Source organism: Odontesthes bonariensis, chromosome 13, assembly GCF_027942865.1.
Source record: "Odontesthes bonariensis isolate fOdoBon6 chromosome 13, fOdoBon6.hap1, whole genome shotgun sequence".
Classification (NCBI taxonomy): domain Eukaryota; kingdom Metazoa; phylum Chordata; class Actinopteri; order Atheriniformes; family Atherinopsidae; genus Odontesthes; species Odontesthes bonariensis.
In genome coordinates this window covers 11,770,517-11,796,088 of record NC_134518.1, presented here as the reverse complement: position 1 = coordinate 11,796,088, position 25,572 = coordinate 11,770,517, and the positions used below count along the sequence as shown (strand labels likewise).

The 25,572-nt window shown below is 43.0% G+C and overlaps 1 protein-coding gene across 1 annotated transcript; it reads left to right on the top strand.

The window, feature by feature from the left end:
- Positions 1 to 15,417: 15,417 nt before the first annotated feature.
- Positions 15,418 to 25,341, top strand: LOC142397540 (integral membrane protein 2A-like). Its single transcript, XM_075480972.1, has 6 exons — positions 15,418 to 15,630; positions 16,014 to 16,151; positions 20,041 to 20,220; positions 20,324 to 20,434; positions 21,967 to 22,111; positions 23,978 to 25,341. The coding sequence occupies exons 1-6, from the start codon at positions 15,559 to 15,561 to the stop codon at positions 24,070 to 24,072; spliced, it is 741 nt and encodes a 246-aa protein (XP_075337087.1). The 5' UTR covers positions 15,418 to 15,558; the 3' UTR covers positions 24,073 to 25,341.
- The last annotated feature ends 231 nt before the right edge of the window (positions 25,342 to 25,572 follow it).

The following is a 25,572-nucleotide window of genomic DNA, read 5'->3' as shown; positions in this document are numbered from 1 at the left end:
CCCAAAGAAATGGGGCGTAAAAATCCTCAAGAGACCTGACACAGGACCTGAGAGATGCATCTGGACCTTCAACTGATCCATACTGTTGGCCCACGACTCATGTCTCCATGGAAGGGTGGCTGTCAAGAAACCATTGAGGAAGGGAAACAGGGAGAAAAGGCTGAGCTGTGCCAAATGACACAAGAAGTGGGCTGAAAATCAGTGGCAACAGGTCTGATGGAGGGATGGATCCTCCCCAGAGCCCGGACCTCAACATTATCGAAGCAGTGTGGGATCATCCTGACAGAGAACGGAACAAAAGGCAGCCCACATCCAAAGAAGAGCTTTGGGATGTCTTTCAAGAAGCCTGGAGAACTGTTCCTGAAGACTCCTTAAAGTAATGACAGAAAGCTCGTCTGAGAGGGTTCAGGCTGTGTTGGAGAATAAAGGTGCTCAGAGCAAACATTGACGTTCAAGCTCGTTTTGTGCAACTCCGTTGTGTACAACTGCTGTAAATACTGTGTTTTCATCAATGTTCAAAATGTTTCACCACATCCATTTCCAGGCAACATGTAAAAAAGGACTAAAGACATGCATTTCTCTTTAAACAGAGTATTTCGGCATTGTGGTTTTAGTATTTCTAAGCTTCTGCCACAAACTTTTTCCATCATATTTCTGCCTGTTCATTGTGAATAAATGCTTGGTCGATGCAGCCTGTGATAACAGGGGAAACCCTACAGTGGCATCATGTTGGCTAAAATGCACTTTACACTCACATGTGAGCAAACACGCCTCCACACAGCAGGCACTTTGTGGACATGTATTCAATGATAACTGCAATATACAGTATACATACTGTATATATATATATATATATATATATATATATATTTATATTTTTTAATTATTTTTGTGTGTGTAACAGAAACTCATTAAAAGAACCAAATGGCTGTTAAGTTAACATTTTTTATGACACCTTCTAAACAAATCCAACTGAGACGCCAAAACTAATTAACTTCACTTTCACAGTCCTCCGTTATTCTGCCCTTTAAAAATAATAAATTCAAATCATATTTCCCATTGGGATGCACTGACTTACGTGCACCTTCATTAATATGAACACGGGCAAACATGGATGCAACTGCTGTTACAGTTTGCTAAAAACAGCAGTGCAAAAAGCTTCTAAAATAACATGGGAATCATACACCAAGATTCACTCAATCATCAAGGTTTGTTTTACAATATGAGGCTTTGGTGTTTAAATGTATTTTAACACTCAGTTGTTCTCAGACGCTCTGGCAGTCTGTTTGAATGGGTTAGAGCCTAAAAGACTACAAGCTGCCTCTCCAAATATTTGTGGCTGTTTCAGAGCAACCAGAGCTCTGAGTGCTGTACAAACGACATAAATCATTTCTAGATCAGCGTGATAAATGACAAGCAACCAGTGTAATGACACTGGGGTTTGAGCACTACACAGGTCTTAAAAAAAAAAGTTGCACTGTAAAATCTGTTGTAAGACACATGCATTTAGTGGTAATTTTTCTTTTAAAGGATCTGGTCGGGATGTGTATACCAGACACTTTCTAGACAATAAACAACCCTCTCTCCTAGAATTAGTATGTTATTAATCAAATTCACTGTGTCTCATGATTCGGGCTTTTTGGAGTGTACTGCATGAGCAAGGCTACAGTTTTAATAATGTGCTGAAGGGGGATCTAAACGCAGCCTTTAACAAGAGGCGCACCTGGAATGGCCATTGGATTTGCACCGAAAATACTCCCCTTCTGCTTTAGGTTTGATGATATTGGGCTCGGTCGTTTTTGCGTAACCTTTCTGACAGATGTAGAAATGGCGGTGATCACATAGCTCTGCCTGGCTTTAGCTTTGGCAGAGGACAAATGTTTAGTAAGTTAGAACAAAGGCAGCAAGAATCTCCAATTGAAACAGTCACTTAGTGGTTTATTCGAAGCATTAAATATGACTTAAATACGACCTGTGTACGTCCTTCTTAAGTCAGCCAACAGCAGCTTTTTAAAGCACGTGTCTTTGTGTGAAGCGAGATTGTACGGAAGCCCAGAGCGGACATGGTACGTATAAACTTTTTTCTGATGGTTTTCTCGAGATAACGAGATAATTATGTCGTTATCTCGAGAAAACAATGATCGTTTTCTCGAGATAACGAGTTAATTTACCGATGGTTTTCGAGGCCACTTTTCCTCTCCAGTCCGCCTCTGTGTATATGTGTTTATATGTATTTCTGGCAAAGGTGTACCCATTTTGACCCCCCTTTCATTGAAAACTGGATAAAGTAGCCGGAGACGGCTGGCTCAATAGGCGTTTACACCTAAGTGAGCCTGCTGATATAGTCAACTTCATCAGTGACCAACTGAGGGGGCCAGTCTCCATGGTTACCGAATGATGCACAAGAGGTGCTATTATCGTTTTTCTCGAGATAATGAGAAACGATAACGGCATGATTGGTGTGTGTTAAACCTGATTCCATTCTTCAAATGCTTGTCACACCAGCGGGATTTGCTTTGTGCATTTTCACAAGCAAATTGAGATCCTGAAACATCCTGAAACATCCCATAGTTAAGCTGCTATAGGCCTAGACTGCTGGGGGGCCTCATCTGTCACACCTTTCCTCACTTTACTCTCTTTATGTATATGTGATATTATTGTGGTCATTAACTCGTGTTTCCCTGTTCCAACAGATATCCTTTGAATGGTGTTACAGTGCCGCCGCCGCGGCCCCCTCCCCTTACCCCTCCCCCCTCCCCCCTCCCCCCTCCCCTCCCCCCCTTTCTGTCTTCTCAAACCCCAGCTGGTGGAGGCGGATGGCCACCCTTCCTGAGTCTGGTTCTGCCAGAGGTTTCTTCCTGTTAAAAGGGAGTCGTTTCTCTCCACAGTCGCCTCAGGCACGCTCAGGCCGGGAGATTGGACCGAAAAACAAAAAGTTTTCAGTGTAATCTGTTGGTTTTCTTAGCTAGGAAATTGTTTTTGAATTGGCTCTATATGAACGAATTGGATTATTTTATGAATTATGATTATTATTAATTAATTGAATTCCAATTGGCTTGAATTGGACTTACTATCTAAGTGCCTTGAGATGACATTTGTTGTATTTGGCGCTATATAAATAAAAATGAATTGAATTGAATTACACAAACGCTCCACATTCCATGTTTGATTCATAGGCTACTTTATTCAGTTTTCAATGAAAGGGGGGTCAAAATGGGTACACCTTTGCCAGAAATACATATATACACATATAAACAGGGGTGGACTGGGGAGAAAAAGTGGCCTCGAAAACCATCGGTAAGTTAACTTGTTATCTCGAGATAACGATCATGGTTTTCTTGAGATAACGACATAATTATCTCGTTATCTCGAGAAAACCATCAAAAAAAAGTTTATACTGTACGTACCACGTCCGCTCTGGGCTTCCGTAAGATTGAGACCAAATACAACAACTTTTTTTTTTTCTCCCACTTCTGAGTTCTGTTCAGTAAGTAACACAACAGCACTTAATTCAGACACATTTCTCAAGACCACGAGAGATCGCATTCGTCCATTTTGCTGGTTGCCTTGTGAGCACAACATGTTATGATCAAACGTCACTTCCTGGTTGGCTGTTGGCAATAATATAATTTGGTTAGAGTTTGAAGTCGATCACAGTTCGGGTTAGAATACATTCTTTTTACAATGCGACAGTTTCTACACGTTATTTGCAGTTCCTTTCACAACCACCAGACGTTGCATATTCTTCTAACATAATTATAGGCCGCAGCTTCCTGCATGAACATACGACCCGTGCTAGTGTTTTAGGGAGATCAGTCTCAACTCGAAAATGAATTTAAGTATTTGCTGCCCTATTCTAGCCTGGGTGCCAGCCGAACTTAGCCCCGCCCATAAAATTTTTGGTCGGGAAGTTCGGTCTGGCTCTGCTCAGTTGGGAAATCTCTATGCTCGACATCGCCACAGTCGACCCAATCAGATTGCCAGGGCGGGCTTTATACGATGATGGACAGATGATCAACAGGGACATTATCGACTACGTCACTAAAGAGCGCTTGGTTTGAATTCGTTTGAAACAAACATGGCTGCCGCTGGAGAGCTAAGGTGTGTAGATTCTGCCATCCAGTCTGTTCTACAGGATCTCCACATTGCATTCATTTTGAAAGACGAACGCGATAAAGGCTTTTATCGATAGAAAATATGCTTTTGCTGTCCTTCCTATAACAAGTGTGTGTCGCTTAATCTACGTCACATACTACATTGCTCTGATTGGTTGTAGGTCTATCCAATTGAGCGAAGAGGCATTTTTTCTCCTGGTTCGGTTGAAACAAGCCCCATACTCAAAACTCTATCCAGTGGTATCAGACTCACATTCTGACTAGAATCGTGAGTATGACGTAGTACGGCTAGCCCTATTCCGCTGTTGCGGCAAATTTCTGTATCAATAAGCACCGATGAAAACCATTAAGCAATAATCATTCTTTCTTGCAGTGGATTGGGCAAGAGAAAAAGTCATGCTGGAGGTACATCTGTGCTTCAGTTATTTTACCCCCCCCCCCTCCGCTGCTCATTCAGAGATCCTGGCCATGAGGCCCGGTGCTGCCGCCCTCCCCCTGCCCACAGTGTAGGAAGATTTAATGGCTCATGTGGCACGGCATCCAGCCTTCACTGGATCCTTCTGCCTCAGTTTGGCCGGGTGGGTAACAAGGGATGAGGGTGAGAAGAAAACAGAACAGCAGAGTATCAACTCTGCCAAGATGCAGCCTCCTCCTTTCACCACAAGTGTGTTGTGAATTATTTTCTCCTTCTCCCTCCCTCCCTCTTTTCTCTCATTCTCCCTCTAAGTCTTCAGTTATCCCCTTGGTACTCACCCTCTTCCCATTAAACACACATAGATCTTCATCTGTCCACAATGCTTTCATCAGGCCAACTGTGAATCTGACTCCATGGCACATCTATCTCACTTGTTTGGATAGCTAATTCTTTTTGATGAAAATTGCCTTTTCTCTCCCTGTCCGTCTCTCTGACTGCCAGTAACAGTGTGGTTAATGCGTGTGGTCAAAAGAAACAAAAACAGCCGTAATTGATAATGAGAGTCAGACTCTGCATGTGGGGATCTCAGCCGAGAGTCTTTTCTACACCGTGGGCGCCTCAGACAGGCAGCTCTGCCAAGCAGGACCCTGATTGAACAGGGCATCAGGATCCACGGGGCTTTGGGGAGCTGGGATTTGGGAATGAGAATCATTTTACCCAGAAGGATGTCAAGGTTTGGAAAACTAATCCGTGGGGTGTTAGCACAATTTCCTAATACCATAATGTGTAACTAGCGCATGATTTTGGACTGTTTGGATAAAACGCTGCGTGAAAGTGAGCGAAGCTCCAACTTAAACACACTTCTAGGTTCTTAAGCCGAGGCTGAAATGCGTCTAGTGCTCCTTTTTTTGCGCTGTTAACATGCATGTTGAGGTGAAGTAGTCATTACTATGGCAAAATCCATCCTTTTTTGTTTGTACGCAGTGGAGGGTTGTTGAGGAATCTCTCAGTCACATACGTCTATCTGTTTTCTCATCCCTCTGAGCCCCATCAGTCCGAGGATAAATACTTTTTATCGAGGCTGCACCGCAGCAGAGGGGTATTATTTTTAGTTTTTTCCCTGATAAATGAGGGGTTTCATATATCTGGATGTGGTTGAGGGTAAGAAGAATGAAAATTTTTAGAAGAAAAGAGAGAAAGGACTGGGGGGGAAAAAAGAAATCTGGCAGAGCCACAAAAGCTTTTAAAACAACATGTGAAAAATCAGCAGTTCTTTAACAGTTAGCTTGTCATTTTTATTTGCCTCTTCAGATGGTGGCAGCGGTTGTCTTTCAGGCTGTGCCAGCTGGGATTGGCTGCTGGCTAGAAGGCGCAGACCTGGCCCCGGTTAGCACTCTTATTATCATCACCACACACTGCAATTCACATGCCAATCACAGCTCAGAGCAGTGCAGGGCTGAGGGGAGAGGGGCTAGTTAGAGGGGGCCGCCGGCTGGGATGATGGGACGGGCGTGGTGGGGACTGTGTGCTGAATACTTCCAGCAGGCCCTAATCGGACCTTTCATTCCCACATCTCTGCAGAATTAGCCTGCGCAGGGGTGTGATTGGTTATACAGGGCCGTCCTGAGGTGAAGCAAGAGGCTGTGCTGGAGCGGCTGGTGTAAGTATAGGAGTGACCTCTGAGGAGGGTTAAACTGTCAAAGTTTGGCTGGTCTGGTCTGGCTCGTGTTAGCCGGGGTGGACGGGATAGATGGAGGAAAGAACGAGAAGAGGGGAAATACTGTTAATCTAGCAAGAATTCCATGTTTTCGAGCCAAAAGTCACAAAGATTAAAATGTTTGCCTCGGCAAAAGAACAGTACTGGACCCGAATAGTTCAGGCACTGTGCTTTAAGAAGAAGACGCTATTTCCACTTGGAAGTAGCGTCTTTTTGACAAACTCCGTGACCTTCTTCAGATCAGACTGTTTCTACCAGGTCTTCTTATATCCATTCTTAGGCTGGTTATGATGTATCTATGAGTGGAGATTAGAAACTGAGCCTAACTTTGTTTTTCCGCGGCACAGAGGACAAACTGCAAAGCAAAGGTGAATTTGTTGATGGTTTTGCCCTTTTTGTGAGATTTGCTGACAGTATAAACTGTGAGCGGTTTGTGGTCTTACGGTGAGAGAAAGTGCATGGAAAAGGCAACTAAATGCAAAAAAATGACATTTTAATGCGTAGTTGCTTGAAAAGACAAGAGGTCAGCACAGAACTCAGTGTTGGCTTCCTCCTCTTCATAGTCACGTGTGTGATGCCATCCTCCAAATGCTGACTTTTTCACCTGCTTAATGTGAAGCCACGGCCATTATGTGACAAAATGCTGTGACATTTAATTGTTTTTTTGTTTGTTTTTTTAATTTCCTTTTGGTGTGCAGTAACACTTCTAAACAGCAACAAATTGTGTCTATGTACAGGAATCATTTCATGTCTTTGCTATACATCTACGCAGCATTCTGACATTTAAAAAGAAAAAAACGCTTGAAAATGCAAAAACTCAACTCAAGCCACCCCCTTTTTCTTCTGTGTCTCCCTCGAGTAAAAAGGGGAAATGACAGCACACGCTCTGACGTCACAAGCTGAAAGTCAGCATGTCAACACCTAAACTGAGTTTTTGAATATCCTCCTTCTGGAGGGAGTTCTCCAAAAAGTTTGGTTTCAGTCTTCAGTCGTCAAAAATGCATTTGCCTTGAAGAATGAAAGTACAAATGTAAAAAGCTGTAAAGCTGTCAAAAAATACCCGTCCATGTATTGACAAGGTTTTGACACTGTAACTGGGCCTCTGGAAAGGCCGAGACGTGTTCCATGTTTCAGCCACAGTTTCACTGCAGATCCAGTTAAATAAGAACGACAATAATAATAATACAGAAATTGTCTCAGCAATAAGCAATAACTCCCCTCAGATGTGGTGGATCATTATCAGTCAGAATATTTCAATATTTTGGAGACAGTAAGGAAGTAAGTAAAGAACACGAATGTGGGACATTTTTGAGGAAAGCAGAAAATCTCATTTCTTACTTCCAATAGAAGATAGGCAAGGCTTTACATATCAGCCAAATGGGTTAAGAGTAACTGAACCTTGCACAGGCCCCATGCAGTTTCACTGAATACCATCACCAGTGATACACAGTGGCGTGGCACCTGCACACAAGGAAATTCACAAGCCAGGTTTTGACACTGATGTTAACGCTGGGGAAGCCAATTAATCCTGCTACAGCAATTGCGAGGCAGAAAATTGAAAAGATGCCGCTCCCCTCGGACACATACAGAATGTCCTCAGATGTAAAGAGAGAAAAAAAAATACTCTTTCTGATTTTATTCCCATCCCGAGAGACTCTCTGCAGCCCCGCAGAGAAACTATAATTTAAACGCTGCTGAAATGGGAGCTCAAAAGACAACATGTTATTTCAATCAAAAGCCCAGTTCTAGCTCCATCATTCTGCCTGCCAAAGCATGGTGGAACCCACACACACACACACATACGCACACACACACATGCATGCAGAGCAGGCCTGCCAACGTGCGGTTTGCTTTCACGATGCCTTAATGCCTTGTGGTTAGTGCTCTATCAGGGCCATGAGAAATGATTTATTAGTGGCTCCCGCCTGTATTTATAGATAATGATGCTCCGTCAGTGTTAATAAAGAGATCCATTCTCAGCCTGGAAACGCAGCACCTCTTTAAGGGATTACTGTCACTGCTATACAATAGCTTTTCCTCCAAAGGGAGCGGAGGAGCGAGTGTGTTGAAAGTGTATTCTGGTCGTGTTTTAGGAGGATGGCCAGAAAACAGCAAAAGAGAAACAATCCTTCTGCGCCTCTCAACACTACCTCATTCACCACAGACACACATTTGTCTTCACTCAAAATGACTTTCCCATCATTGTTTTAGCGGGAGCTTTCTCAGTTCTCTCTTCCGTCTGATCCGTTTTCTTTTTTTCATGGAAGCTCATTCGCCGTGGCTCAGATGTTGGAGGAGAGCTTAGGAGCAGATATAAGAGGTTCCTTTGTGGGCCGACGTCTGTACTTTTATCTGTCTACATGTCAGTCACATGTACGGGTCTGAGTGTGTGTGTGTGGTGATGATGAGGATGAAAGGGAAATGTGGAGACACACGAGAGCTCTGGCAGTGAAGTGTGTTTGTGTGACATCATCCCGTCTCCTTCTGGTTCCAATCAGCCCATCCTCCCCTGTTAATGACACCTGATAGATTAATGACTGATAAAAAAGTGTGTGTCTGTGTCTGTCTGTGTGTGTGTGTTTGGTAGGGGCCCACAGAAAGCCCGCAATCAGACAGCTCTCAAATTAGCGCTCCATAACTACATCCTGACTGGGGCTTAGACTTCTGAAATGCTGGAAAGTCCTTCCAGACAATCAGACAATGCACTCACACACACACACACACACACACACAGGCTATCACTTTCATCCACAGTATATCACATCACATTTATCTTCCTTGTAGCATGCTGAACTTTGACATTGTGAGCGGCAAGGATGGTGCAGAGGAGGTCACAAGTTGAAACTTACCCCAAGCATGCACAAACCAGTGGTTATTATTCTTTTTTTCACTGGTCAATACATTAGCGATTAAGGCTTTAAAGTTTATTCAGTAAGTGATTGATGAAAAGAAGTGACCGGCTTTTAACTGATATGCGAACATAGGAGCTGTGTTAATTCTCTGGATACTCTCTGCTGGATTCATACCGAGCAGACCGACACCTGGGAGCTTCCCAGAATGGCCACAGTCTCAACCACAAATCAGTCTGTTGCAATGCTTGGTGGTTATTGGCACAACAACAGTAGATGGCCTTCCAACGGCCTCTTCCCTAACCTCTGCAGGCTACTAAAACCTTATTAGGGGCATTTTAGAGTCCAGCAGGGACTATTGCCTCATGGCTTTCAGCCACAAGAGTTTAAGTCTGTCAGTTCTGCGCTGTACCCACAGTTTGATGTGAGGAGAGCTTATTTCTGAGTTCACAGAGGGAGCTGGACTAAAAGCCTTGAAACGGCCTCTGTGTCATAATTGAAGAAAAAATACAGATCAGTGTGTTACCCTCTGGTGTAAAGGTGCTGCTCTGTGTGTATGTGTGCTTTATGTGCCTCCTGTGAACCTGATAGAGGTGACGTCACTGAGTCTGGAAGTGATTCGGCCAGGCCATGATGCTATTGGCCACAATTCAACAGAGAGTGAGTGTATGTGCGTGCTCACTCCACCGGTGCAAAGTCAACATGGCTGTAGTGCTCTGGACCAGTATCGTGATGAGGTAATTTCCCTGGAGTTCAACCCTCAGAAACATAACAGACATCCGTCTGTTTCCATCCCTCCGTTCTTCTCTGCCCTTTCATCCTTTTTTATTCCTCCACCTATTTCTTCCTCCTCGTGCCAGTTGCTCACCTTGAGTTGTGCACACAATTCCAGTCATTGCTTCTGTCCTCCCTTTAACTCATGAGCTCTCATCCCATCAATTTCTTGTAATTTTTCTTCCTCGTCACCTTCTCTTTGCTACTTCAATCAGACAGACACGATGGAAACACAATTATTACTAGTTTAGAAATCAAGAAAAAAATCATGCTAATTTTGCCAGCTTAATACATTTTAAATCTTATCGGAGCTAAACGTAGGGTTTATTCAGTATCACTTATAAAAGGAGACAGTAGCCTACCACTCAAATTTCTAGGAGAAAAGCTAGTTATCTCAAGCCAGTAACTGTCAAATGGAACTACTGTCTGACTAAACTTACAATGCTTCCCTTCTAATGAAAAACCCTGTGAGATACAATGGTAAAGAGTTCAGTGTAACTAAACTTTAATACAGTAGGGAGTATCATATAGCCTAAAAATAACATTTTAATTAAAAAAATGCATAAAGCTATGCTATTAGTGTTTTGGCTTAATGGGTTGCTAAGGTAGGCTGGGTTAGAATTATTGAATATTTAGCTCTTGTAATTTTCACAAATAGGCTACATACTTTAAGAAAAAAACGTGTTTCTCATGAATCCATATCTAACTTTAAATAACAAATCACTGATACTCTGCTAAAATGCCATGTTGCTTCTCAGTGGCTTCCTGTACACATAATTAGCTTATTTAGCTTTTATGCTGCAACAAGTATTTCTTGCGGGGTCAGCTCTATGTTCCCATGGCCCATTGGTCCCACATTTCTAAGAAATTTTTATTCATTTTTAGGCCCATTGGTCGCACAGCATATTCCTGCTGCTCCATGTTCCCACATTTCTAAGAAATTAATCAAATTTAGGCCCTATGTTCCACAACTCCATGTTCACAACTACATGAGGAACACATATATCCAATAAATAAATTTTACTTTATGGCAGCTTACCACCAGGTCATGAATGACACTGGTCAAGTGCGCCACCCCGGACTGTGATGATATTTTATAGGCCACTTTTTATTGTGTAAAGCCAATTTAGCCATGAAAAACATATTATTATTGTTAGTATTAGTAGTAGCAGTAGTATTAGTGGTACCAGTGCAGTTGTAGGTGTTTTTCTACTTTTGGAAATTAAGCTAAAAAAACAGCTGAGGAAATAATAAAAAAATAAAAATAAAAAAAAAGGTTAGCATGTGCAGGCCAAATGTCTTTACACTTTTTTCGCTATTAGTTTACTCAGAAATATGAGAACATGGAGTTGTGGGACCAATGGGCCTAAAAAATAATGTTAAAAGTCTTTGTGTTGTGGGACCAATGGGCTGTGGGACCAATGGGCTGTGGCACGCTCCCATTTCTTGCTGGCGCTAGCTTACAAGCCACTGGCTGAAAGAGCTACGGCAGGGGTGGCCAACCGGTCAGAGACTAAGAGCCGCATTTTTTTACTGTGTTACCACAAAGAGCCACATTATTTACAAAAATGACAGAATTCTCTCCGTTACATCCGTCTGTTCTTGACTTGCTCTCGTCTCGGTCACGACGCATCAACGCTGATATTAAACCCATGAAACGAGCAAAATGAGTCAAAAACAGACGTGTTTGGAAAGCTTCTTCCCATGAGGAGACAGAAGAAGAGGCTGTGACTACTAAGAAAAAGAAAGCTGCAATTTGAAGACATGTTTAAGCGTTACCATAGCGACCAGAGAGGATGTTATGTCAGGAGGAGGACGCTGCTAATAAAGTTACATACAAGTACACAGTGGATTCAAGTTTATTATTATATTTACTAAATACCACAGATTCTGTGTTGGTTGTATCATTTTATTTTGTAGTATTTATCCGCCACACCTGAAAGGCCGGTCTGTGAAAATATTGTCTGACATTAAACCGGTCCATGGAGCAAAAAAGGTTGGAGACCGCTGCCGTATTGAACTCAAACGAAGCGAACACGCACATAAAAAAAAAAAACCACAAACACAAATTTTGATATTCAATTCAATTCATTTTTATTTATATAGCGCCAAATACAACAAATGTCATCTCAAGGCACTTAGATAATAAAGTCCAATTCAAGCCAATTGGAATTCAATTAATTGTAATCATAATTATTCATAAAATAATCCAATTCATTCATATAGAGCCAATTCAAAAACAATTTCCTAGCTAAGGAAACCAACAGATTGCACTGAAATTTTTTTCTTTTTCGGTCCAATCTCCCGAGCCGCATGAAACCAGACAAAGAGCCGCATGCGGCTCGGGAGCCGCAGGTTGGTCACCCCTGAGCTACGGCTTGAAACTACAGGGGAACAAGGTCAAATTAAATATATTTCTGGCCAACAAATATCATCCTGAAACTTACCCAGCTGATTTGTTACAGCAAAACAGCCCATTTTTGTATGATTGTTCTGAAAATGTATGTTCATTATCAAAAATGAGTTACTAACTCTCCTGACATGTTATTTGCCTACATCTCCAGAACAGCAACCTGGACATTAGATAAAGTCATAATTCTTGTTAGACTTCAATGACATTAAAATCCTGTTAAGTCTCATGAGACAGTGTGTGAATAACAGGCCGAATATGTAACTTGTTGTTACAGTGCAGATTTTTTATTTTACTCTTAAAGAATGGCACTGCCATGAACTTTCACCCGAACACTAACCTTTCTTTTCACACCGTTTATTAAACATGAAAAGCTTACAAATCTTGCAGTTGACATTTATAATGTGCCTGAAATATTGTGCTTTTAATAAGCAAAGTCATAAGTGATTAGGTCATTCTGGATAAAATCTTTTTATGACTTAAAAAGCATTTCCTGCCGTAGATATTCAATAAACTAAATGCTTTAAAGTAAACACAATCGATGTGTATTTTCTACATTTTCTCTCCACTTGTCTATAAGTAGCCTGAAATGTCGACCAGTGCATGAAAAAACTAACTTGCCCACCAGGCCCTCTGAAAAGCTGTTGTAACGTAAGCCTGATCTCTATTTCCCCTAAACCAGTCCTACAGAGCTCCATCAGCATGAAATTATTATATTTCCCTGAGGTGAGCCAAGCTGAGAGGATGAAGAGCACAAGACAGGCAGGGCTATGAGAGAGTGAAGGTAAAGCTGTGGAAGCTGATACTCACAGGAAAGACGCATTTGTCACCCTTGTCTCAAAGCCATGTGTGATTGCTAAAAGTGTGTGTGGTGGGGCAAGGATCATAAGAGAGTGATGAATGCAGATGTAGAGGGTGGGGGACCTGAAGGGGGCTTTGAAGCAGCATCACTGCTGTCTTGGACAGGTCTGCCCAAGAGATCTGCTCCATTTCTCCATCTCTCTCTGCTCTCTGTCTCTCTGTTTGACCACTAAATGTTCTCCCACTCAGGGCACATGGTGATTATGGTGGATCCACATGAAGACCTGTCAGTGACGTTATGAAGCATAGAGCAGTGTCTAACTTTCTGGTTAAACGCAACCCCGGGGCCAGCTGTTACCAAAGCAGTTTTGGCTCTGTGTGTGTGTGTGTGTGTACTGTATGTGCACGTGCATGTGTGTGCGCTGTATGTATGGTTCGGGAGTGGCGAAAGGGACAGAGCCATTTGTCACCGGCGGTTTCACATGTCTTCTATTGAAACTGATGACAAATCTGTGAGGTGCGTGTCTGGATGTGTTCACATTTGTTGGCTTGAGAGTGGGTGATGTCATGCATGAAAGCTTCTTCCTCTGACACTTTATGAGGCCAGCTATTCCTCTGCAGGCTTTCACAGTTTGCTGACATTGCAGGCGAAGACTGCGCACTTGTGTATACATGTGCATGTGTGTATGTCTGTGTTTTTATTGCATTTATTGGACGTTTTCTGCAGACCACAAGGAAACATTGGCATTCAGGCTCCATACTCGCCTGCCATCCGCCGCTGTGACGCCCACTGCCTCTGTGTGCCTCTGCACAAAAACATGATGTCCACTCAGATATGTTTTTTGCTCCTTTCACTTTGAAAGGAATAGAAATTCTACCTGGCAGGCATGTTAGAAAGTTTGAGACGTAAACTGGATGGATGGTGGGCCTAATCTGCCATTAATCAGCTCCTTGGAAAACTCATTCAAGCATCAGATGCAGCAGATTGCTCTGTCTCTCCCAGCAACTCCCTCTGTTTTATTTCCCAGTCATCACTTCACTCTCTCCTCAAATCACTCCATTTCCACCCCCCACCTGCTTCATGCCTCATCCCCCACCCGAATCATTCCTTTCCTCCTTCTGCAACAGGAGAGTGGTCGCCCCCTTATCCCCCCTTCCTTTCCTCTCAACTTTTTTTTCCCCCCTCCTCTTCCTCTGTTGTGTGTGATGCCGAGAAGCCCCCAGGATTAAATTTAAGTCTTTTGTTTATCATCTCGGCTATTACTGCTAATGCTAGCTCCCCCGTCTCTTTTGTGGCGTGTGTGTGTGCGTGTGCCCACGCATGCATGTGTGGGCGAGCTCTCAGATCAAACACAGCGTAAGACGAGCCCATAAACAAGCTTTCAGGACCACTTAGGATTTTCAGGCAGAGTCAGTGTTGAGGGGGGCACACAGAGGGGGAGTTGGGTACAGAAATACAGAAAATCAGCTGCTCTGTTTATGTACCTTTCAGTGGTGATTACCGGTCCAATCTGTCTGTTGAGCAGAGGAAATATCGTAGGCCTGCAGTGTGTATGTGAGTGTGCTTAGGCCTGATGCATATGGTACAGTTGCAGCGCAGAGAGCAGGAGAGGTGCCACTGGGTTGCATGGAATTAGAGCGCTGGTGCAGCAGTTAAGTGTTTATTTACTCATACATACAACCCAAGCTAAGGAGAGTGAAAGCAGAGGAAGCAGAGGACCACCACAGGCTGGAGACAGAGAGAAGACTGAGGATATGTGTCAGACGCACTGTGTAGCCTTGGCACTGGTCTGTGTTTCCACACAGCGCAGTGAAGGCTGCCTGTATGTGTCAGTGTGAGTGGGCAGACACACTGGCAGGCAGGCAGGCAGACACAGCATGCAGGAGGGAATATATTTGCAGAGTCAGTTTACAGAGTTGAATGTCCACAGAGATGAATAAGCGACATTATGCACTCAAAATATTATGTTCACAACATTGCCAATGCAGCATTGAGAATTCTTTTGTGCCATGTGCTGCATTAAATGCTGGTAATGTAATTCAACTCGTTGTGTAAATGTCTTGTGGTGTTAGGTTCATTTTTACTCCCCCAGCGAGAGCTGGGAAACTTTTGCTTTCAATTTATGGCCACTAGATGGCACCAACGCGGAGTATAAATAAACTGAGGAAGAGAAGCCAAAAGAGGCAATAAATGCCTTTATTCCTCGTTGTTAAATAATTACCAACAGTTCTACACTAAGACAGACATCATATGGCTATACATCATAAGACGCTTGAGTTTGAAATAGATTATGGTGCGCGTCATGTGGTTGTCATCAATCCCCACAGCCACCGGAAGCGTTAGATAAAGCCGAGGTTGCAAAGTGCGTCACAGGGCTGAGCTGCGGAGGATCTACGCTGAACCTGCTCTCCGGCGCCGACAACGCGCCCCTTTCTCTGTCTGCTCAACAAACCCGAGCTGACGGTTCCAGGCCAGCATGGTGAAAATCGCTTTTAACTCGGCTCTGGCGCAGAAGGCGCTGGGCAAAGAGGTGCCAGCTGCCATCAAGGTGAGTTAACGGGCTTCAGAGCCGCTGCATGAGCCGCTGTCCGCTTGTAGCCTGGTCGCAGGCCTGCACCGGCCGCGAGCCGTGCGCCGGCCGCGAGCCGTGCGCCATGCATGCATGTCCAGTATCACAGGGTCGGGAAGAATTATTTTCCACCTGGCAGTGCTGTGTCTGTAGGGATGCATTGTTTATTTGTTAAAGACGCCCGCAGTCATATTGCACCTGATGCGGGACACCGCGGGACCGCCCATCTTCTGCACAGCTGTCCCGCAGAGGACAAAGATTGAGTCTGATTATAGGCTTGCTGAATTAAAGCTGCGCGTACTTTTTTATATTAAGTGCGTTGGACAGTGTTCTCATCGTTCTGTGTGTATTTGTGCGTTTAGGATCCTGAACTGGCCTCTGCTCCAGCGGGCACAGAGGGCTCCACAGGTCGCTGTCTGCTCACCCTGCTCGGCATCGCCTTCATCCTCAGTGGGCTCATCGTGGGGGGAGCGTGCCTCTACCGATATTTCACCCCTAAGGTTTGTGTGTGGGGGGATGCTAATGCTGTTACCAAGGCTGGCATCACCTGTATTAGCATATTACATTAAATAATTACAGTTCTTGAATCTGCATTTCAGCCAGCGTCAAAATACAGGGAGATGGACAATTATCGATGACATGTCAGATTTAATATGTATTTATCTATTTAGATTTGCACATTTAGCATGTCCAGGTCTCATCTAGCTGCAGCTCTTGTTGCATAAGGTAGCATTTTCTCCCTCCGCCTGCGTTCTACATTTCTTTCTGCTGCCAAACTAATAAAAATCTTTCATCCACAACTCGCAGCAGTTTGATTCAGCCCTCTGTACCAGCACCACTCTCTTCGCTGACTAAATATCATGGAATGATAGAAAATTTCCAGACTCGGAGACAACAATCCCTGCCACCCGTTGTTTCAAATGAAAGGGTTGTGTGGCATTTCTTGAGTGAAACTTGTCCAAACTTGACCAGATGGGTGAGTTTGGGAAGAATTATTATGGCTGATGATGGGAGTAGTCTTTCCCAGGTGGGGGGGGAAAAGAAAAAAGAAAAGAGTGCTGACTCTCGCACACGCACTCTCCAAAGTGTGATGTCGCCCATCTGAATCCTGCTCTTGTTATCCTTGCTTAAAGACATGTTATTCAACACAATGACAAAGCATTTCTGTCCAGCAGTGTACCAACCAGCCCCAGAAGCACATATTTAGACAGCTTGGGTTGGATGCGCAACAGACATGACGTAACAGTCACCTGAAGTGGGACTTGACGGGAGCATGTCCCCGGAAACTAGATTTATCTAAAAAGCAACTCATTAGTCACTGTTTGTGTTGACATAGTCTAGCTGAGATAATGGCACTTGAGGGTAGTTGAAGTTGAGCAGCAGTGGAGATAGAGGGAGGGGGGAGGGAGGGGGGCTGTTTGTTCATTCTTCATCTTTAGTAAATGTCTTTACTAAAATAGGAAAAAGTACGGCTGGGCAACGATTAAAATTTTTAATCTAATTAATCACATGATTTCCCTAATTAATCACGATTAATCGCATTTGTACGCAAAATCCAAAAATGAATTCAAAAGTAGTGTATAGCTTTTAGCATTTAGTTTTATTTTAAATGTACTGCCATATGAATGAAAGTGGCAAACACACTTTTAACATCAGCATTTTTATGTAGAAGCCTCGCTCCACTGTCTGTTTCCTTGAATGACTTGCTGGTATCAGTTGTGTGTTTTGCCTTTAAGTGATATTTTAGACTGGAACTACTACGGTGAGAAGACAATTCAACTTGGCAGTGTTTACGGATGACTTTGGTTCTGTCGACTCCGCCGTCTGGAAGAACTTTAACATGAAAATGGCCGAGTAAAAGTTCCGTACCCTTCTCCATGTTTGGTGAATCCGCCAATTACTTTCTTTTCCGGTTCCACAGCAGACAGCAACAGACTTTTACAAAATAAAAGCCTGTGAGCAGCAGACTTTTACAATAATAAAACGGGTGGTTCGTGGCATAGTGGGTCTCTGCCCCCTGCTTCCTGTCTCTCTGAACTTTCCTATTCATTAAAGGCACAAAAGCCCCAAAATTAAAAAAAAAAAAACTGCGTTAATACGCGATAAAATGTTTATCGGCGCTAAATAATTAGCGAGTTAACGCGTTAACGCGCCCAGCCCTAGGAAAAAGGTGTAAAGTTACAGTGCCGTACAGTAGCCTTCGCACTCTTTGGCATTTCCCCCATTCGTTGTCATTGCAGCCCGACATTGAAATGCAGGTAAATTAAGGTAGCACTGCTCATCTTGTTACCAAGCAATATTCTTCTGGTGGAAAAAGCCTGCAGCTCGCCACCCACCTAAACATTTTGGCAGACCAGTCGGCCCCGCACATGGCAACACCAGCAGGACAGCAGTGGGTGCTGCAGAAACTGCTCGGAAAGGAGACAACAGAAGCCCCACAAGGCGTAAAAGTGTCTGTTGCTAACATCCCAGTACCAGACACTCCAAGAAACCCTCAAATGTTCTTTGTCAACACCCTGGTTCTCTCTTTGTCAACACTCTGGTCAAAGTTCTTTAATTTGTGGTCATTATGTTATAGCTGATCGTCCAAATTCTCCAGTTGTCTGAAGTGATGCAAACTGAATTAAAACCAAAAAAATCTGCCCTACAGTGAAGTATTATATTTTGCTGACGGTTAACTGCAGAAACCAAACAATTGGTCCAACTGTATGTGTTGTATGACATGATCTAAGTACATGCACCTGTTGTTAAAGGCCGCAGAGCAACACCACAAAGCAAGCAGCGTTATGATTGAAGACCAAAACGTTATCTGAACAGGTCAGGAAAAAAGTTCAGGACAAGTACAAAGAAGATGGAAATAATATGGCACCAAAGCAAACCTGCTTAGAATGAGCAGCATACTAAAACTTACAGACCGGGCCAGAAGGGCAGTAATCGGAGACCTAACAAAGAGGCCAAAGGTAGCCATGAAGGAGCTGCAAAGCTTTGCAGCGCAGACTGAAGCGTTCGATCCCTCAGATCTATTTGAGCGGTACTTTCCACAACGCTGGGCTTTGTGGGAGAGTGACCGGATGAAAGCCATTGCTTAAAGAATAAAGGAACAAGAACGCATGCTTCATTAAACGACATTTTGTAGACTCCCTAAACACGTGAAACATGGAGAACACCGTACCCACAGTGAAGCATGGTGGTGGCGGCAGCGTGCTGGGGGGGGTTGATGATGATGAACGGTGCTAAAAAGAGGCAAATTCTTTAGAAAGTCTTGTCAGTCTTCCAGAGAATTGAGTCTGAGAGCTTTAACTTTCAGTTTGACTGTAACCAAAAACAACGCTTCACTTCAGTGGTTCAAAGGGACACATGTTTCAACAACCTAGTGAAAGTCCGCAATCCAATCAAGAACCGAGATGGCTGTACACCAAGCAGAACCCGCCCAGCATCCTGTTCTCTTTGTTGTTCGTTTAGCAGTTAAAAATGTTTTGCACCGTCAGTGTTTCAGGTGTTTTGTATTGATCAAATTACACAAACCGCACAAAAATCTGTTGTAATTGCAGGCCGTAAGGCAATAAAGTAAGCAAGGAACTACACTTTAAATACCGTTAAAGGGGAAACAACCTTCTGAACGTGTAATTTAATAGCATACATTTGCATTTTTCACAATGTGCTGCTGTTTTTGCACTTGAATGCATGTTGTGTCTTCACATTTAAGCTGTGAAATTGTAGAAAGACATTTTGTTGTTGCATGCAAAAGATATATATATATATATATATATATATTACACACAACAAATGAATATTAAAGCGGCGTGCAACGACAGCACAGTACAGTATTTAAGTTGATTTTCTGCCCTTAAGGGGCTCTGTTTTAGAGTAATAACACTTCTTCAGAGACACAAACTCCCGTCTGTATCACGTACAATGATTGAAAATCCATTAACAGCTTAAATGGCCTCTAAACCTGCACATAGACCCACTCATATGTTGCATCAGGTCTGATTGGGTCGAAGAACGCTCGTGCCGCTACCGTAGGCAAACCCAGCTTGCGCTTTGGCTCCCCCTGGCAGCCTCGGGTGCTGCAGCTGGTGCAGCTTGTTTAGACGTCAGACGGCCGGTAAACACAGCGAAGTTACCACTTGTTGCATAGATGTACATAAGACCAACTCAGGCACGAGTGTATGGCCCTACGTTGCAGTATGACAGAAATTTATCTGGGGTTTAAATGCAATTAGATAAAATGGGGAAATATGTGGACATTTATCACAAAACACTTTGAATCACTTACTTTATAAGAAGCTCCGTGGGTTAGTATTTATTTTAATTTTTTTTTTATCAACCTGTGATTCTGTGCACCAGAATGCTTTATGTGCTCTCTCTTATCTGACTCTCCACCAGCGGATGTACCATGGCGCGATGCAGTTCAGCGACATGTCAACTGGAGCGGAGAACCAGCCATACTACCTGCCACGGGTGGAGGAGGAGGTGGAGATCTCTGACAGCATGGCCGTCATCAGTGTCCCCCCTCCCCGCTTCAGACCCGGAGACCCCGCTTACATCCTCCACGACTTCAACAGGGTGAGGCCGGGGAACAGTCGAGCGTACGGTTGCCGTAGGTCACTGCTCCTCTGAAGGTGGGCTTTGAATTCTTTCCTGACGACTCCCATCTGTTTGTGAGCAGAAGCTGACGGCGTATCTGGACCTGACTCTGAGGACCTGCTTTGTGATTCCACTGAACACCTCGGTAGTGCTCCCCCCTCAGGACCTCATTGACCTCTTCTTACAGCTGATGGTGGGTACGGTCCGCTCACGGTGTACTAACACGATCTGAATAGAATAGAATAGGAAGCTTTATTGTCATTGCACAGAATGAGTGCTTATTTATATATATATATATATGAAATTAACATTAACAATGTAAAAATGTAACTATATAGAAATATAAAAAAGGCCTGAGGTGCTGATGATGCACAGCTTGACAGAGGATTGCACTTTGATGCACACACGTGTTGTTATGGAATTTGCAGATGGATTAACACCAAAAAAAATCAAATACAGAGTACACTGGGAAAAAGACTAAATAAATAAAAAAATATTTTAAAAAAACTATATATACACAAAAAATAAGCACACAAGAGGAGAGCAAAAAGCCGCAGCGGCCCTGTGTGCCGCCATCCAGGAAGAGCTCTCTGATATCAGAGATAGCCTCCGCCTTTATCACGTGCAAATCTATTTAGTTATTTATCTTTTTTCTTAGTTTAGATACACAGCATGAAAAAGATATCTGTTGATAGACTACAGGAGCCTTTTTTTTTACCGTTTTGCATCAGCTTCCTCTTCCGTAACCACGAGGCTTAAGCTGCGAACCAAACTACCTGTGATAATTCTATTCAACATGCATCACTTTTTTTATTCCTTGTTTTAGCAGTTTGACCATTTGACAAAATAGAAATAAATCAGTACATTTCAAACTTAAAGGATAACTGCGGTATTTTCAACATTAAGCCTCTTTTCTGAGTCGTCTGCAATGTTTTAGAACCCCCCTCACCGCTTTTTTGATGTTTACTGCTGTCTCCGGTATTTGCTTAATTTGATTCATCTCAACCTGCTTCAGAATGGCAAGTCATTCAAAGCGGTGAGGGGGGTTCTAAAACATTGCAGACGACTCAGAAAAGAGGCTTAATGTTGAAAATACCGCAGTTATTCTTTAATATAAAACAAAAAGCATAAGATGACAGTATTTTATCTATTTTTGCTCTTCCTTTTCCTGCTGTTGGTAGATTCCTGTTTTCTTTATATTGCAGTGCTATTAATACTCAGAAATCTGCCGACCGTGTAATGCACAATATTTGTACACCCTCCAAACCTGCTGAGAATATGCTAAATATTTTCAACGTTAGGTCATGAGCAGCTGTTCTGTACTGTTGGAGAACCATTTCCAACAGATCATGGGATTGTCAAGAAAGCAAGTCTTTAAAAAAAAAAGCCTTTTTATTGTTTTTTTTTTTTTACAGATTTTGAAAAAATGATCGCATTATTTTATTTTGATCTTTTTTTCCTGTACAACTTTTGGTTATGAGACATTTAGAGTGTGGAACAAAACATCCAAGGCTCTACGTAGGCGAATTGAGTTAGTTTAGACAATAAATCTTCACTTTTTTATTCACTGCTGTGCAGCGTTTGGTGTGACTGGTTGGTGGCGGTGCGGTTGAAGTTTTCACAGTTGGCTGCTCACCTGTTCAGTGATCTAAAAGTGTTGTAAAGATGTAGAGTGGCAGCCTCACAGTTTGTGTGTGTGTCGTCCCCCCCCCCCCTTTACTCCAGTCTGACTCATACCGCAGCTACCTGGTGCACGAGGACCTGGTGGTGACAGAGCGTATTGATGACGTCAAGCCTCTGGGCTTCTATATTCGCCGACTGTGTGATGGAAAAGAAACCTACAGAATGCAGCGTCGTTCCAGCCTGCCAGGTACGATGTGCTGGACACCCGAGATGGGGACTCGAGACTTGACTTCAGACTTGCCCTCAAAAGACTCGAGACTTGACTTAAGACTTGCCCTCGAAAGACCTGAGACTTGATATGGACTCGAGGTTTGGGACTCGTAAACAATCTTCATTTCATGAAATTATTGTTTCTGATCTTTATTTCATTAATGATGGCAGGCTGAGCGCAACATAGCCTCACACATGCGTGCAGCCACTGATATCAAAACTGCTGTAACCATGGCAACGTCAAGCTCATCTGGAACTGTACCAAATGTTGTCACATTTGGTTACACACCGTTCAGGCAGACAGCAAACAAGGGAACGGCCACTTGCAAAGTATGTGGTATCAGGATAAATGATCCACTACATCCAGCTTCATCAGGCACCTGAAAACGCACAAGGACAGGTCAGTCTTTGTAATGTGAAAGGGAAACTTAGCGAGTATCGACAGGTACCGCTAGCAAACTAATCAAAGCAAACAGTGTAAACTATATGCAGGTTAGCTTCAGTGTTCACTACACGCCGTTGCTGATTTATCTGCAGCAGCCTGTGAAATTTGGGAAGGACTTTGGTTAAGTAGCCGAGGTTAACAGTTACCAAATTAACTGCTCAGCCAAGTCTACGTGGATGTAGCTTAACGTTAATCTGAGTGCTGTTTTAAAAAAGCCTACTTTTACAATTTCAGGGACACCTGATAAAATTCCAGGTTGACTCTGTCAAAAAACAGAAAAATGCCCTGACATTGCGGTGAAAAATGTTATGCATGAGAAGTTCAGGCTACACAACCAGTTGTTAATATGTGAGGTAATGTGTCCTGTGGTGCAGAGCAAGCACGCATATTTCCAAATACATTTATATATACTGCAAACAAGCTTTCATGGCGTTTCTTCACATTGGATTGAAATAGCCCTCTTCAGTGACCATGCTCTGATCCTGCAGTGTATAATGATATTACATATATTGATGATACAGTACATACTTTCAGTCCATAACATACAGCAATGCAGTCTTATTTAGACCAAACGGCATGTGTCTAATGATAGAACGTTCATTTCAGTCATTTGAGACTTGAGACTTGACTTGTCATTGGTCCTCAAAGACTTGAGACTCGACTTGGACTTGGAAAAAATGACTTGTGAACATGTCTGCTGGACACATCAAAGTTTATGTCCATGTCCAGCGCTGTCTCTTTTGATATATTTGATATATATATATATATATATATATATATATATTTCATCTGTGGTCAGATTTCACTTTTTTCTTCACAATCTCTTTAAGTTTGTATTTTACTCAGAAAATAGAAGCTAGCTTGATAGTTAGACTTGCTTATCTCAGATAAGATTATTTTTTTTTTCCTGGGGTAGCATTAGTTCCGTGTTTCACAAGGGACAGCTAGCTTACTAGCGTTTGCTGCGTATCCTCCATTGGTTCAGTTTTGGTGAATATCAAAACTAAAACGGCAGCAAGTAACATTAGAGCCCCATATGTCACCCTGTTGTCAAAGAATGAAGGAAATTCAGAATTGCAGTTAAAAGTGTGAAGAAGACGAGTAAAAACGAGTCAAAGAGGCAACAAACATGTCATCAAAGGTTTACAGAAATGCTAAGCAACCACAAAGCAACACGGTGTGGTGCAGGGCTGGGAACCCAAACTTTAAGCGGCTGTGTTGCGATTGTGCATAACATTCGATGTCAGTGTTCAGAGCGAGTCAGAGGCGTGGCGTTTTCAGGCTGACCAACTTTCCCTGGCGCCGCTTTAAAGTTCAGTCTGACTCGGAAGAGAAACAAATCGAACACGGAACATAAAGCATGTTCAGGAATGCGGTTTGTGTCTCTGTATTCGTCAGGCGGGGGCATCCAGAAGCGCTCTGCAGACGACTGCTTCACCATCCATCACTTTGAGAACAAGTTTGTGACGGAGACCCGGATCTGCAAGGCCTGATGGGGGAGCGTTGGCGAAGTTCTGAGAGGGTACGAGGGAGCGACAGTAACGAGAGGGAGCGAGAGGATGAAGACCGGAGCAGCTTTTAGCAGAAAGTTACTTTTGTATAAATTTCCAGTTTTTTCCTCCCTTGCTTTATAGCTCGGGCTGAGTGAATCTAAGTCCCAGCGTTAAAGCCTAGACCCCCCCTCCTCTGCTGTATTGTCCTGAACCTTAATAGGTCATAGCTCTCTTGCTTACATATTCTCTAGCTAGTCTCATACTATTAGCTTAAGACACAGTAAGTTTCATTTGTGTTGGATACTGTTTCTGTTGCTGTGGCTTCCTGCAAACTGATCTCGTAGATGTTTCTGTATTACAGCATTGAGTCGCCCCCGGAGCAGAGCTGTTAGTCATTCTACTAATTATTCTAGTGATACTGAAAAGTCATTCATGTGAGCCTTGTCTTGTATCAGCGTTTACTGTCATCACTCTTATAGAGCAGCTTTGGCAAGATATTTATGTTAGTGTACGAAAAAGCACAAGTAAGCATGGAAATGTCTGGTACAGTACTGTTACAGTACACGTATAAGATGCTTGCCATTGACTTTTATGGATAATAAGGGAGGCACAAAATCAGGCTGTCAGTCACTACTTTTTGTACATATTTCCTAGAGTGCCCCGTTTCTCCCGGACGCCTCCACTGTCCTGCTGTGTTATGACTTAGCGTAACCGATGGTAACCACACCAGCAACCTATATGAGCAGTTTCTGTGTTTGTGTTGAAACATTTGTGTGCGTAAACTTTTAAAGGATGAGTTGGAGGATGGCGTGCGAGCCAAGGGGAAGTTTTCACTAAATTTACCAAGAAAACACCTGATTGTGTAGTTTGAGTTCATATTTCTGAATTTGTACTAATATTTCATGAGCTAACCTTCACGAGACTGCTGTAATGACTACCACATGACTTTGAGGTTTATTTAAAGTTGTGACAAGAACACCTTACTGACTTAGATTTGTTTAAATAGACCGGTTTTTACAAGCCCTTATGTAGAAGTTGAGCATAAGAAGAAGAAAAAAAAAGGCTCTCTGCCAAATAACTTAAGTCATTTTCAGTGGTTTCTCACATGGTGTCTACACAGGAAGACAATCAATGGGAAATAAGATTGTAAAGATGGATGTCTCACTTGCTTTTTAATTGAATACCTGAGGACTAGAAAGATGTTGTGTGCAACTACTGAACTGAACTTCACTTTGTTGTTGAATAAAGTTGCTTTTCTTTACCTACTGACATATTTGCCAGGTTGGTTTTATTATGGCACCAGTGGAAAGCAGCTGCTTCGTCGACAAGATGGTGTCTCATCCTGAGATTGCATCAAGAGTGTGTTACAAGTTTAGTGGTTTCGTTCCGCTCTGCATTTCACAGCGCTTATTAGAGACGCTGGCACTGCCAACTGTAAGCCCTCCTAAAATAAACTTCTGTCTTTGTCAGCAGAAAAAATTTAGAAAAAAAAGTGGCACA